Genomic DNA, 14,987 nt, shown 5'->3' on the forward strand with positions numbered 1-14,987 from the left:
CCATCTCACCCTGCCCAGATTATGTCAGCTCCATTTTGTTGGCATCTCTTGTTCTCCAGATGGCAGCATGAACAGAGTGCCACTGACCACTTTCACAGGTGGACAGAGAAGCATGACCTCATCACAGATACGTTCAAATGACTCCACTTGCTCCCAGCTCATTTCAGGATGCTCTCCTTGCTGTTTAGGCTCTCCGTGGATTTGCTTCTACCTACATCATTATGTCTCCTCCCACCATCTCGCTCAGGCCTTCTCTCTTTCCCATTATGCAGTCTCAATGGATTGAGAATATAATGGTACTTCAGCAGCCTTGACCACTAGACACCGCTTTCCTGCATCTCCAGCTAGTTTCAAAGTCCATCTGAAAACGTCTCCTTTCGCTTTGCCCATGTCTCCGAATTTCTTGCTTTCTCTGTTTTTTTACTTTCACTTTGGAGCTCTGTTATTTAACTCCACAAAGCATTTAAAACACTTGACACAATAAAGAAAAACACTCAGTTGCAGTGCTCACTGAGCACAGACCTGTCCATCTAAGTTAATAACTGTTTTGTGTACACAGTGTCCTGGCCCACCATAGTTCTTGGGGCACTGCATGGACAATGCTAATTAAAACACCATAAACTAAACAAGATACAGTAAATAAACCACAATAAAAAGGTGCCAAACTGTTTGCCACACAGTGCGGGGGCAATTTAAATAGAAAATGACTGCTCAAATAGTTTTCAATTGCTGTTTAAAAGGATGGAATGAACATCAGTAGGGCGATGAGAGGCAGCATGGTCTAGCAGTTAAGGCATTGGACTGGGACTCAGAAAACTGAGGCTCTGTTCCTTGCTGTGCCAGTGACCTGCTGTGAGACCTCAGGAAAGTCACTTTGTCTTTCTGTACCTCAGTTTCCCCTCCCTATCTTTGCAACTGTGTTATTTACTCAGACTGTAAACTCTTCAGAGCAGAGACTATCTCCTGTTAGGCTGCTCTTAGTTGGGGCCTCTCGGTGCTGCTATAATTTAAATATAGTGACACTAATAAATAATAAGGAGGAGTAACTGCTACACCCTAAGGGACCAACACCACTTACAGTAAGGTGCAAAGGGGGACCCCTCAAAGGCTGGGGGGCCAGAGCACAGTTATATGCCAGGACAGTTATTAATGTAGGAGCAATCGCAAACCATGGACATGTCATCCACAAGACCTTTCTCAAGCCCTGCTCTCACCCTATTCCCCCAGCTTCCTCAATGATGCTTTCTAATCCATCCGTAACAGGAGAAGTCCCCCATCCTACCCTGATCTGCAAGGACCTTGCAGGACATTAGAAGCAGCCTGACACAGAGAGCTGTTGTGTTCAAATCTTTCTTTTCATTCTATCAGCAACAGCTGGTTCCGCTTGACACCCAGAGCTTCGCCTTACTTCCTCTTACCCACAATTCTCCAGGTCAAGACAACAAAGCAGCAGGTGAGATTGCTCAGGGCTTTGGCTAACTATCGTATTTCCAAACACAGAGATTAAGGAGAGCTAGACCCCTCTAACTGCAACCACACAGAGTAGCTGCACAGCCCGTCCCACCTCAGAATGACTGGGTCATACTGGGAGCTCCCTCGACAGTAGATTAAGGGAGGGAGGGAACAGGATGCTCTGTTTTAAAAAGCTGTGTTTGTTATTTTGGGAATCAGTCTCGAGCAAGGCACTTTGGAAATGCTGGCCTGTGAATACTGCCACCTCTAATAAATATGGGCTTCATTATCAGTACCTGGAGTGCGTAGTTAGAACGGCCACACTGGGTCAGACCAGTGGCTCATCTAGCCCAGTATCCTATCTTCCAAGAGTGGACAGTGCCAGATCCTTCAGAGGGAATGGCAGAACAGGACATTCAGTCTCAGCTTCTGGCAGTCGGAGGTTTAGGGACACCAAGAGTATGGGATTGTGCCCCTTAGCAATTTTGGTGTATTGGAATTACAGCAGTGTTCAGCACTTGCTATTGTTTATATGAGGACACTTAGCTTTATTCATTGATGCCCTGATCATGTAATTGTTTCTGTGTAGAGCCCAAGTGACTATTGGTACAGAACCAGCTACTTATTTAATACATTATTTGTAGTGCCAGCATGTATCTTTTAAATAAGGGGTAGAATGCTTTATAAACTGGGGGGCTACTCTGCCAGGAAAACTATTGCTCTTGGGTTAAAGATGAAACCTTCATGGCACAATAATGCTCCCATCCATTCCTGTTGCATTTGCCACAACATCTTTTGACAGAGGGCACTGGTGGCCACTGGTTGTCAGTCACTTTTCAACCTCAGGGGCAATCATTTTTGACCCAGACTTCCATCCCATCTCTATAGACAGAGACAATCTCAGTATTTCTGGTTAGTTAAGATGCTTGGAGAAAATGTATATGCACAATATAGTGTCTCACAAAGCCTTAGCTATTTCTCTGTATTGTAAAAAGCATTAACTTTTATACATGTTTACAAGGCAGAGAAATAGCTAATAAGAATACTAATAACTCTTTTAGTTCACTGTTTCTTCATTTGTAAATGCTAACAGGTTTGACTAACTTATTCAAAGACTTCTTTGCAACACTGGCAGGGAGGGTACTAAAAGGAGTGGTTCATCCACTGAGTGTCGCTTATGGTAGAAAGTCAAAGAGAAAGGCCTTACAGCATTTACTAAAGATGGTGAGACTTTGGATTTGCAAGATCAACACAGAATGCTTTGCTCCGAGCTCTCACATGCTTCCTCCTGGGCTTTAGGTTCTGCATTGCTCCAGAGGTGTACAGTAGCTGTGGTGGTTCAAAGATCAAAATTGGCCTTTGGTATAGCTGGGGCTTGATCCATTAATAGCTTTGAAAAATAGGACCAAGGCTTTAAATTGGTGTTGGAAGCTGACTGGGAACCAGCGGAGGGACGTGAACATGGGCCTGATGTACTCACCATGGCCTGAGCCATGTAGACAGTGGGCAATAACATTCTGTACAAGCTGAACCCTTTGTATCATCTTCACATTCAGATTCAGATACAATGAGTTACACTGATCCAGCCTGGTGGTGACCAATGCCTGGATCACTGTATTCAGGCCCTCAACCAGGAGGAAGGGACAGAGCTTCCTAGCAAGCTGGAGGTGAAAAAAGGCATGCTACCTGGTTATCCAGGCTTAGCAAGGGGTCAAATAGTACCCTGAATCTTTGCACAAATCAGCTAAAAGAAGCTCCGCTGACAGAAGGTTCCTGGGTCCATCAGACCCAAGCCATTGTGAATGGAGCAGTATGGTGCAGAAATTACTGTTCGAAACACAAGGAAGATCTCCTGCTTGCAGTGTTGTTGTAGCTGGGATGGTCCCAGGATATCAAAGACACAAGGTGGGTGAGGTAATATATTTTACTGGAAGAACTTCTGCTGTCAGAAGAGACAAGCTTTCGAGCTACCCAGACCTGAAGAAGAGCTCTGTGAAACGCCAAAGATTGTCGCTTCCACCAACAGAAGTTGATCCAATACAAGATATTCCCTCACCTGCCTTGTCTCTCTCGTGAAGACATGTCGGATTTGGGTGGACACTAATTAGAAGGATATTAATGTTTAGGGGACAATCCTGTAAAATAACTGTTTCCACTCTAACAAGTTTTTCAACCTTAAAACAGCCTAGAGACCAATGATTTCTCTAAGGTCTCGGATATTTTTCCTGCCTCCCTCCAGGCATCCAGCAGCCTTTTGTGCCAACAGGAGTAGTACATACTGCCCTGTGGGACAGATTCTGCTGTCAGTTATAACTGCAGAAATCTGCAGTAAAGCCTGGGCCCAAACCTGGGTTCCTGCTGAGGACCACACACTGCAACGCCTGTCTGTGTGTTCCATTCTATAAATCCGATGAAATGGGCTGTAGCTCACGAAATATGATTATGCTGAAATAAATTTGTTAGTCTCTAAGGTGCCACAAGTACTCCTGTTCTTTTTTCAGGACAGCACAGTTCAGGTGGTTTTTAAGAATGGTTTTCAGACTTCCAGTCCTGGGCTGGCTGTACCCTGAGTCTGTCACTGGTATAAACTGGAGTAATCTGAAGGCTGCTCTAAATTAGACCAGCTGCCAACAGCCCAAGGTGCATTTCATAGATTCATAGTGTTTAAGGCCAGAAAAGACCATCTGATCATCTAGTATGACTTCATGCATACCACATTTCAACCATTATGGTAGCCAGAGATTAGCAGGGCATAGAGAACCCTGGAGATGCCCCTTTCCCTGTCCCATACCTTTTTGGCAGCAACTGGGAGACAAGGTGACATAGCCAGCTCTGCACCACAGGAGAATGCCCCACAGTTCATTCAGTGGGCTTAGAGCCCCTCTGTGCCAGCAAGGCAGTCCAAAGCGGCTGATGCAGCTGAAAGTCAGGGTTAAGACTTTAGGGGAGTTACTGTGGATTTATACGGGTGTAACCGAGAGCAGAAAAGGTGGTACAAATTAATGAACTTTATTTATCCAGTGTTGCTTTAGGGCTGCCCAAGAAGCATCAGACCCTCAGAAGGGGCAGTGGGGGAAGAAGAGGGCTTGTTCTTTGCCCATCAGAGGAAAAGGAAACAAATGATTAAAAAGACAATCAGGTTAAAAAAAGGTGTGCCTGGGAGCTCAGTGCCTGGCATAGCCTGGAGCATTTGAGACCTGCTGTAGTAAAAGGTTCAGTTCCTAAAGGAAGTGCTGACAAACCCTTACAGAGCTACTATCAGATGGTAAACAAACAACTATTATCTGATGCCAGTGGGAAGTCACCAGCCCCAGGGGCAGAGTGCACCAGCACTGACAACTGCTGCCAGCCTGGAGATCAATGGCTGGTCTGCTGCTTTGCTTCTCAGTGGGTCACTTACACGGGGGAATCAGATCTTACAGGTAGCGATGCCACTGCTGTGCCATGCCGAACTCCTGCAGCCAGCTGCATACTGCCCACCCGATCTGTTCTGTCGCCTCTCACACACATGCCTGCTGGCTCATGCTCTCACACACACAGGGCTATTTCCCTGTTTACACAGTGCATGTTATTCCTTCCCATTTGTGCTACCCACATCAGAAGAAGAATATAGGCATGTGTCTGTGAAATAGAGAAAGCTTCACATGGTTAGTTTAGGAATTGGATCTCCCAGCAGTTCTCTAGGAGCTGTTGAGTTTTTTAGACTTTGGGTTGAGGGAGCAAAGAGTTAAAATGTCCTCAGGGGGAGTTCTAACCACCAAAATAGGCAGGGCCAGATCCTCAGCTGGTGCAACACCTGTCACACCATTTACACCAGCTAGGGTCTGGCCCAAAGAGTGCGCTAAAGCGCATGGGGAAAAAGAGTACGTTTCAAAATGTGATTGCTACCATGTTTTTAAATGCTAGTGTAGACAGGGAAAGTTGTAGTTTTAACACCTCTAGACCTTGTTTATAGCAGAGTTTTAGCTGTGGCATTTTAAAAAAACAACACCCCTCTCTGCCAGTGTGGACATCATCTGCACCCTTTATTTACAGGGTAATGAATCCACCTCTTTGACGACTACAGCAAGGGAGAACTAAACCAGCTGAGAAATCTCTCACACATGTAACCGTATTAACAACTGAATTGTCCTTGCAGAGATTTTCCAAGCAAATTAATATGATTTTAAGGCAGCGTTCTCTTTTCACACCATGATCCCAATGATTCCCTAACAAAAGACATGTTAAAGCAGCAAAGAATCCTGTGGCACCTTATAGACTAACAGACGTTTTGGAGCATGAGCTTTCGTGGGTGAATACCCACTTCCTCAGATGCATGTAATGGAAATATCCAGGGGCAGGTATATATATGTGTGCTAGCAAGCAAGCTAGAGATAACGAGGTCAGTTCAATCAGGGAGGATGAGGCCCTGTTCTAGCAGTTGAGGTGTGAAAACCAAGAGAGGAGAAACTGGTTCTGTAATTGGCAAGCCATTCACAGTCTTTGTTCAAAGACTGTGACTTAAGGTGGCCATCCTGCAGCAAAAAAACTTCAGGACCAGACTTCAAAGAGAAACTGCTGAGCTTCAGTTCATCTGCAAATTTGACACCATCAGCTCAGGATTGAACAAAGACTGTGAATGGCTTGCCAATTACAGAACCAGTTTCTCCTCTCTTGGTTTTCACACCTCAACTGCTAGAACAGGGCCTCATCCTCCCTGATTGAACTGACCTCGTTATCTCTAGCTTGCTTGCTAGCACACATATATATACCTGCCCCTGGATATTTCCATTACATGCATCTGAGGAAGTGGGTATTCACCCACGAAAGCTCATGCTCCAAAACGTCTGTTAGTCTATAAGGTGCCACAGGATTCTTTGCTGCTTTTACAGATCCAGACTAACACGGCTACCCTCTGATAAAAGACATGTTGTGGGTTAAATAGTAGGGGGCCAGATCCATAGGTGGTGTAAATCAGCATAGCTTTCCCACCTGTTAATCTGGTCCTATGTGTCCGTGCCTCTCTTACTGTGAACAACTATCTCAACAAGAAACTTGCATTGCACTATACTGCGAGTATTCACTGTGCCAAGAACTACTGTACCCCCAAATCTACATTCATTGCCCTGCCACATGCTTGCCAGCTTCTTTTAATACTTGGTATTGCAGGAGGATGAGGGAGTTTGAAATGCTGCGTTTTAACAAATGCACTGAGTTTTAGGAGCTAAAGTGTGAATCAGGACCAATGCTGCTGTTGGTAAAAGACTTGTGAAAATTTGAAAAGCGAACATGTCTTCATTCTCCCAAGCATCTAAGGGAGAAAAGTAATACAAAGTTAAGCTCCTTACCTTGATATTGCAAAAGATGTTCCGGTAACAGGTGCGACAACTTTTGGGGCTACTGCTGACGCCTGGAGCTTTGCTGTTTTCAGGCTGAACTCCCATTGTTTGATTAGAATTCCTGTTGGAGGCCAATGCACACAGTTAGTTTCCTCTCTCTTTTCCCTAACTTGCCAGTAAATCAGAAGTGTACCAAAATGCCGAAGTGCTCAGCTGTCTGTTGATATAAACCTCTCTCCTTCCTTTCCTCCAGCCTGGATTCTGATAAGTCACAAATGAAAGCTGTCCAAGCATGTGAGCCTTAGTGAGCGTGAGCATGAAGCTTTTATAAGACTGTTCTCTGGAATAGTGATGATGAAACTTTATTTCTCCTCCCTCTTTTCTTGTGTGTGTGTAAAGAGAACTTTAAAGGCACAGGGAGGCTAAGCCAGGCTCTCACACCACCCCTCTCGGGCAGGTATAGGTAAAAATCTGTCACACATATGACATTCCAGGGACAGGTGGGAGCTCTTTCTCCTCCCTTCCTCTCCCCCCCTTCCCCCACACATGTGGATCATAAAATACACCAGTGCAGAGTTGGATCCCTTAGCTAGTGCTGCAAAATATTTGATATTGCTTTCCCACCATAAAGATATTCACAGCCTCAATCACCCTCTTGTCTCCCCCTCCTCCCCTCAATCCCCTTTTCCAGCAGAGTTTGTATAACCTAATGAAAGCCAGAGGCTCCAGGAAGAGGGACTTTGCTATTGCCGATCTTATTAACACGAAAGGCACCAGTACATCACAGTAATGGGCAGCAGAATAAAGACCTAAAAGATGGGAAAGGATGAAGGGATGCCTGCTTGTTGTGCAGACTATGTTTGTGCTAATCTGCCTTTCATGTCTCTTGCAGGTGAGATTGGCAAAGGGGAACTTTGAAGTAGAGAGCAAGAGAAAGGAAGAAATCTCTCTCTCAAGCAAGTGGGAGGTTTGCAGCACACACAAGGCTAGCATGTTCTGCTCTCTGCTTGTTTTCACTTGCAAAAAAACTGCGTTTGTAAATTTCCAGAGAGCTGTTCTTTCAGAGACCTTACTGGGGTTATGTTTGCACAAAGAACTGATTTATTTAAACTGTTTTACGGGGCGGGGGGGGGGGAGGAGTGGGAGGAGAGAAGGGCAGGTTCTCATTTGCTCAGGAGGAGGAGCTGGGTTTCAATTTAAATATTTTCTCAGAAATGCCAGACTGAATAGATGATGCCTGAAGCTTTCCAGTGTGTACAATCATGCATGGGAGAGAAAACCTGGCAAAGCGATCCCCTAGAAAACCGCGGCACAATAGCAGTCTGATTTATTTTAGTGTTCTTCAAGTGCCTTCGCACCAAACAGCCTAGCTGTAAATTGCTTGTTCCTAAGCGTTGTGCTAGGATGGAGGTGTTCTTGGGAAGGATAAGACGGCCTGTGAATAAAGCTGGACATGATCCTGCACACTGCTTTGTGTGGCCAGATCCCTGTGCCCACACAGGAGCCATTTGACTTCAGTGGGGCTCTGAGTAGTGCGACCAGATAGCAATTGTGAAAAAACAGGACAGGGGGTGAGAGGGTAATAGGCACCTATATAAGAAAAAAGTCCCAAAAACCAGGACTGTCCCTTTAAAAATGGGACATCTGGTCACTCTAGCTCTGAGTGGATACTGGAGTCTCCCTGCACAAAGCAGTTGGTAGGATTGGGAGCACAGCTGGTGCTAAACACAGAGCTGAGTGAATAAAACAAGATATCCCAGAGTATACCACTTTAGCAGCATTTATTGAGATATTAGACATTTAGATAACAAGAATATCCAAAGTTATAATGGTTAATACCAAAAAAACAAACAAAGGTTTTTGAAGGGCTTCTGCACTTCAGTGAAGCTCTGGATTAGGAAAAGCTTTTCCTAGGGGAAGATTATACCTCCTGCAGAGTTTTACACCTTCCTTTGAAGTACTTAACCATTGTTACTGACAGGAGATTGGACTCTCCCATCTACTCTGGCTATTTTTTTCTCCTTGCAAAGTATCCATGAGCTGACTGTGATATCTTTATATTCATTCATTATGAACAGTAAACAAAGATTTTTTTTTTAAACTTTAGACAGCTCACAAATGTAAACTTGACCAGAACTGATTAGCTGTGATTGGTCAGATAAATCACATGGAATTGTTTCCACTTCATGATTGCAAAAGCTTGCAAACACTTCCACCATGAATACTAGAATTTGCTTTCCAAGAACATTTGGGCCAGTAGCCTTTGATTACTCTTGTTAGCAGAAAGCAAAGACAGTAAGGGAGGAGCAGAGCAAAGCGAATACTTTAAAATAGTCAAATTAATTCTCAGGAACTCTTTTTTGCAGTACTTGGCCAACTTTAGTAAATAAACTTCTGGGTGAGCTGCTGGGGCTGCTCTGAATTTTAAATTGGGAGCCATTTAGCATCAGTTATAGTGGCTCAGCCAGTGAGAAACTCCCCTTTAAGTATGGAATCGCTGCCTGAACGACACAGGGGCAGGTTTGAATTTGAGACTGAGGTGCACTCAAGGATCCCCACTGATTCCAGGGGCCTAAGAAAACTCTCAGATTTCCTTAAATCTCTCTCCCCAACCCCCGTGCAATTACAGCCTTGAAAACATAGATCACCAGGGCTGAGAGCCAGCCACTGGTTTCCACTAAAGCACCTCAGCCTTGGACTGAAAAGACCCTGGCCCTAGCTCCCTTGATATTTAGGAGAACCCCAGATGAGTTCATGACTATGTGGAGGGCAAGGGCAGCCAGGCTGCTGAGGTGGGCAGTAGGGTGTGCATAAGTTCCGCTCCATTCCAAGGCAGATTCTTGGTGAAACACCTAGTGCAGTAACCTCTGGCCACAATAGCAGGAGAGGCAGCGTTGACAGAGCATGAGGCTGAGAAAAAGGGATTCCAATGCTCTAACCCTGGCTCTGTGACCTTGCTCATGTCACCTAACTCTCCTGCCTTAGTGTCCTCATTGGTAAATAACACTGCTGACTTACTAATCTTCCGGGAGGATAGGGTGGAGCTATGCCAACCAGGTAGCTAACATCTGAGGCACTTTATAACTGTGTAAATGACTTCATAGGTCCAAGGCAGTGAAAGTCAGGCCCGATCTCTGTACAAGGAGATAGTTACTCTTGGGATATCAGCGTCTTGTGCAAATGGCTCAGAGCCAGTTGCTTGTATTTAGGTGGGGTGGGGTGGCAAAAAATTATGTCACAGTCCCCCAAGCCTGTCTCAAAAACAGAATGCTCCAAGTGGGTCTGAAGGTACCGGGCAGACACACCCTTTGTTACAAAATGGGGTATTTCCACTAATTGACTAAGTATCCCTCTGTATAGCACTCCAGTAAACAAGCAACATAACACCCGCAAAGTCTGACTCTGGGTTGATGGGAGTGTTGCGCCTCAAAAGTACGTTTTTTGCATTAATAAAGATAGCAGCAGGTTGCACTGTGCAGGGAGTAACTTTACCAACCAGTCCCATGTGGAGCTTAAGTGCTTTGCTGGATCAGGGCCCAAACGCCTTATTTATCTGGAAGGGGCATTTTTTTCCTGCTTTATTTGCAACCAAAAAAAAAAAAAGTCTTCATAGATGGATTTAAATTAACCCGATCTACTTTAAAATAGAAAAATAAAATAAAAAAAACCAAAAAGAACCCCAACAGCTGCTGGCAAAGAGCATCAGCCCACACTACAGGGCACATCGCCTCTAGCCAGGTCATCAGCAATCTCAGAGGTTTGATGTTAGACAATGTATCATGGAAGAGAACAACAATTAGAGATGGGAAGCTGATTGTGATAAAATAGTCCCAGCCTAGATTGTTTACTGGTATGACCCAACATACTAATGCTTCTGTTCCCACTGCTCAGCTACAGTCCATGTCAGCAGGACATTCACTTATGTTGTACTTATCAAGCGAGACCCCCAATCCAGTTAGAGTGGGTGCTTAAATCCCTTGATGTTAGGGTTGGGCCTTAAGTACGTGCTGAAGTGCTTTGCAGAACTGGGGCTCTAATCTTTTGGCCTGGATGTGGATTAGCACCTGTGGAAGTAGCAGCCTCCAGCAGTGCTTGCACCTGCAGAGTGCCATTGCTATAACTGTGGTTGAGCCTGTGCAAGGGGTTCAGAAGAGAGATGGCTGCTTACACCACGCACTTGTGCAAGGGCCACACACAGGGGTGAAAGTAAGGCAGTATAGGCCAGTACGGCATACCCATAAAAGTGGCCACCAGTACCAGCCCATACAGGTGACTTTAAAATGCTGCCATGGCAGCGCTTTAAGGACCCTGCTTAAAGCGCTGCAGAGCTTTAACATCATTGCCCCCTGTGCACCCAACCCCAGGCCACCAATGGGTGGGCAAAAGGAGCAGCTGCCCCAGGGCTGGCAATTTAAAAGGGCTTAGGGCTCCAGCCACTGCTGCCACTATCGCCAGAGCCCCAGGCCTTTAAATCACTGCTGGAGCCCAGGGCGGGGCAGGCCAGGCAGCATGGATGGGCTGGCTGAGGAACACTGATCCCCTGCCCCACCCCTTCCATTCAAGGGCCCGCCCCTTCCAGGGGGCCGAGAGCCAGCTCCCATACTAGTAGGAGTTCAATTTTACTTTCACCCCTGGCCACACACAACCAGCCAAACAATGCCTGATTTGCAATGAATATTCAGTGGCCACAGACAAAGCCATTTGAGCACCTTTATATAAGTAAAGACAGATCAGCTCCCACTGTGCACAACAGCTAAGACACTAACTGATACAGAAACACTCAAAGCATAACCATACTAAGTGCTAACCCAACAAACTCACACTGTCATGGTAGGCTCTTTCCATCTTAAGCATCACCATCTATGGCAGAGGTTCTGCCTGCCAAATTTATACCCTTAGCTACACCTGTGCCACCCCATTTTCTTCAGCAACACCTGTGCAAACCCATTCCAGCCTAAGAGGTTACATGGGTGCCACTGAAGGCATCATATGCAGAAGGTGCTTCATTACTCAGTGAATAGTCAACTTAACCCAGGCCATCATGGAGGTGTGGTCATACCTCTCAGCTACTGTCTACTTATAAGAGAAACCCCAAATTCTAGACCCAAATTTACTCCCATTTGGTACAGAGCTGGTGGTCTTGCTCTTATATTATTTTAAATTACAGCCCTCAAAACAATGGGTCATGCAATGGAAATGGCAAAACATATTTCTGCTGAGAATGTGAATCCTGCCTCATCTTGAGAATTCTCCATACTGTCCTCATTTTGAATCTTTGCCCCACAGTTGAGTCTTGGCAAGCTGAGTGGTATAGCTTATGGATTTAGTGCATAGGAAGAAACTGATTTACAGCACTGAGGGAGAGGAATTTAGCTTCAAATTCTTATTACTCTTTTTGATGTGATATTGGCGAAATTAAGTACTAGCAGGAAAATCTCAGTGTGTGGTTTGGTTTGGTTTGGTTTACAGTACCTCAGGGATGCATTTCTTCTTGAGGCTTTGAAATCAGATCCTCCTTAAAATGGTCATACTTCTTGCACTGCCAAGGGGTAACTCCACACTGGAATTAAGCACTTGGAATTAAAGGAAAAGGAATCAGTGCAGTAAACTGAATGCAAGCTCAACCACTATTGGCATTCCCACCTGCTGCCAGGGCTGTTTTTTTGCCACCCCCAAGCAAAAAAAAAAAAAAAAAAAAAAAAAAAATGCCACTCTTGGAATTGTGCCATCCCAAGCACATGCTTGCTTTGTTGGTGCCTAGAGTTGGTCCTGCCTGCTGCTCTAAGATTGCCCTTGCCAGTTGGTCACATGTAGGAGGTGGTGATGGGCAGCAGAACAGGACTATAAAATAGTTAGCTAGACAGTATTCCCAGAGGGTAGAAAGCAGGAAGCTGGTAGTGTATTTCAGAAATGCATGGCCAGAATACTAGAGGTACTGACCCCAATCCTCAGGTCTGGGTGAACTCAGTCTACATCACCTTGGCTACTCCCCAGTTCTAAAGCCTCAGGTCTTCTCTAAATTAATCCCAGTTCCCCATTATCCCAAATCCAAATGGCCATTCTGGGGGCTGAGAATACTCCATTCATGGCCCCTCTTCCCAGCTATGCTGGGGGCTTCAGGCACTCAGGGATTCCTCTATGCTGAATTTATTCCCATCTGGTGAGATCCACCAGCTTTGCAGTCCCTTTGAGCCATGAAAGTGGCTCAAGGAGGCCATCAAAGATCCTAACATCAGACCCATTTCCCCCCATCTACACCATCAGACTGTTTGCCCCACCTCACTCCCCTCCAAAGCAGCAATCAGAAAGAAGTCTATCAGGCCTGACCCACCACTCCGTTATTCCAGTTTCTGGCTGGCATCACCTCATTGATGGCAGTGAAGCTACACTGGTGTAGAAGTGGAGGGACACAGTGAGGAATCAGGCCCTTTTAAATAGGTAGAAACAAATATGGTTAAGTGGAGCCTACATCAACCAAAAACATGAAGACTCTGCTCAGCCTGTAGATTGCTACGTCCCCTCTAAGGGTATGTCTGTGCAGCAGTGGGGAGGTGTGATCACAGCATGTGTAGAGGGACCTCAGCTAGCTTGTGTCTAATTAGATCGAGTAGCAATAGCAGCGAAGCTGCAGCAGCATGGGCTGTGGCCACTTGAGTATGCATCTAGGGTCCTCAGGGTGGAGGGGCTTCACTGCTATTGTTACTGGTGATAGCGCTGATCGACATGTGGTGTAACCGCATCTCCCCATTGCAGTGTAGACATACCCTGTAGCAGCTTGTGCTACACAAGGCTGGGAAAGAATCTTGGTGAAATCTGCCTGCCTCCCCAACCCAGACAGCTTTAATAATAACCTTAATGCTGCTCATTTCCTTCATATTTGTGCCAAAAAAAGTTGGGGGTGCCTCTAAGGGGTGAGTCCCAGACTGGTTACTCTCCTCAATCTGGTTTTAATTGGACACTGGCCAATAACTGGATTCCAGGTCTCACTTGGACTCCATCCACTCTACCCAGCCCATTCTTCTCAGTGATCTTTGGCCTGCAAGTTCTCAATAGCAGCACCACACACACAGGTACAAGGAGTTAGCAGCAAAAATAACACTGCTTGTTCCTGAGGCAAGATGAGATACTGCTGTTTGTTCTCTGGGAGGGACCTTTGTCCACGACAGCAGCAAGCGGTATAATTTCACAGTGCTCTGTACATGCTGATTAGGGGGGCCCACCAGCTACACTGGAGTCGGGCTCAGCAAAATGTTTGTTTAATTTTTTTTTTTTAAATAAAAGGCATTTCATTCACTGCAGCCTTCCAATTAGCTTCTAGAGAACGCTGGCCGGACATTTTAGTATAGCCACTGGCTGATCTTTCAATGCAGAGACAAAGCCACTTGGCACCACCCAAACAGCAGAATGGAAGCATAGTTACTCCTGTGGGGGAAAGCAAGCACTTCAATCACTGCTGTTTTCCCCACAGCCAGCTGGGAGAGGGGCAGTCTGCAGCTGTATATAACACTTCATGGAATATTTCATGTAACGTGTTTATGCAAAATTGCAAGCTAGCAAAGATACAACCAAAAACCTTTGGGCTTCGGCTCAGAAAGGCACGACACACAGAGTCGCACATTCTTAAGAACAGTGAATATTTTGGTCTTACTGTTTTTTCCCTCTTATGGCCAAGAAGATGTATTGGTACAGGAACTTCTGGTATTATTATTACTGTTTATATTACATTGCAGGAAACTAACTGAGATCAGGGCCTCATCATGCTTGGTGCCGTACAAATACAGAGTAAAAGACAGTTCCTGCCCCAAAGAACTTACAGTCTAAATAGACAAAGGAAGGATTTTTCCCATTTTACAGCTGGGGAGCTAAGGCACATAAAGTGACTTGCCCCGCATTGCCTATGGCAAGGCGGGGAGCTAAAGTCCACATCTCCTGAATCCCAGTCTGGTGACTTAACCCTGATGTGAGACACTTAGACCCAAAGCTGAATGTTTCTTATTATTGGTTATGGAGCATTATTAATATGATCCACACTGGATAATGCAGACACACACAATCATGCTAGGCAGGCAGGACAGGTCAGACACACAGAGCCTAATTTCAAGAGATTCAGCATGGTGCAAGCACACTGACTACTGAGCTCTCTTGAAAAGCTTGCCCCCTAGTTAGGTGCCTAAATGGAAGCTGAGTATTCTGTAAATTGAAGTATCAGGAGGTAGC

General features: G+C 45.4%; 1 protein-coding gene across 3 annotated transcripts in view; it reads right to left on the reverse strand.

The window, feature by feature from the left end:
* Positions 1-14,987, reverse strand: part of SLCO2A1 (solute carrier organic anion transporter family member 2A1) — a 106,360-nt gene that overhangs the window by 72,738 nt on the left and 18,635 nt on the right. For 2 of the 3 annotated variants that reach the window (XM_050965470.1, XM_050965469.1), the window contains exon 2: positions 6,780-6,891. In XM_050965470.1, coding sequence (XP_050821427.1) covers positions 6,780-6,875 — 96 coding nt within the window. In that variant the 5' untranslated portion in view covers positions 6,876-6,891. Of the gene's footprint in view, positions 1-6,779; positions 6,892-12,242; positions 12,344-14,987 lie in introns of all 3 variants that reach the window. The other variant, XM_050965471.1, reaches the window with a different exon arrangement.

This window comes from Gopherus flavomarginatus, chromosome 8, assembly GCF_025201925.1.
Source record: "Gopherus flavomarginatus isolate rGopFla2 chromosome 8, rGopFla2.mat.asm, whole genome shotgun sequence".
Classification (NCBI taxonomy): Eukaryota; Metazoa; Chordata; order Testudines; family Testudinidae; genus Gopherus; species Gopherus flavomarginatus.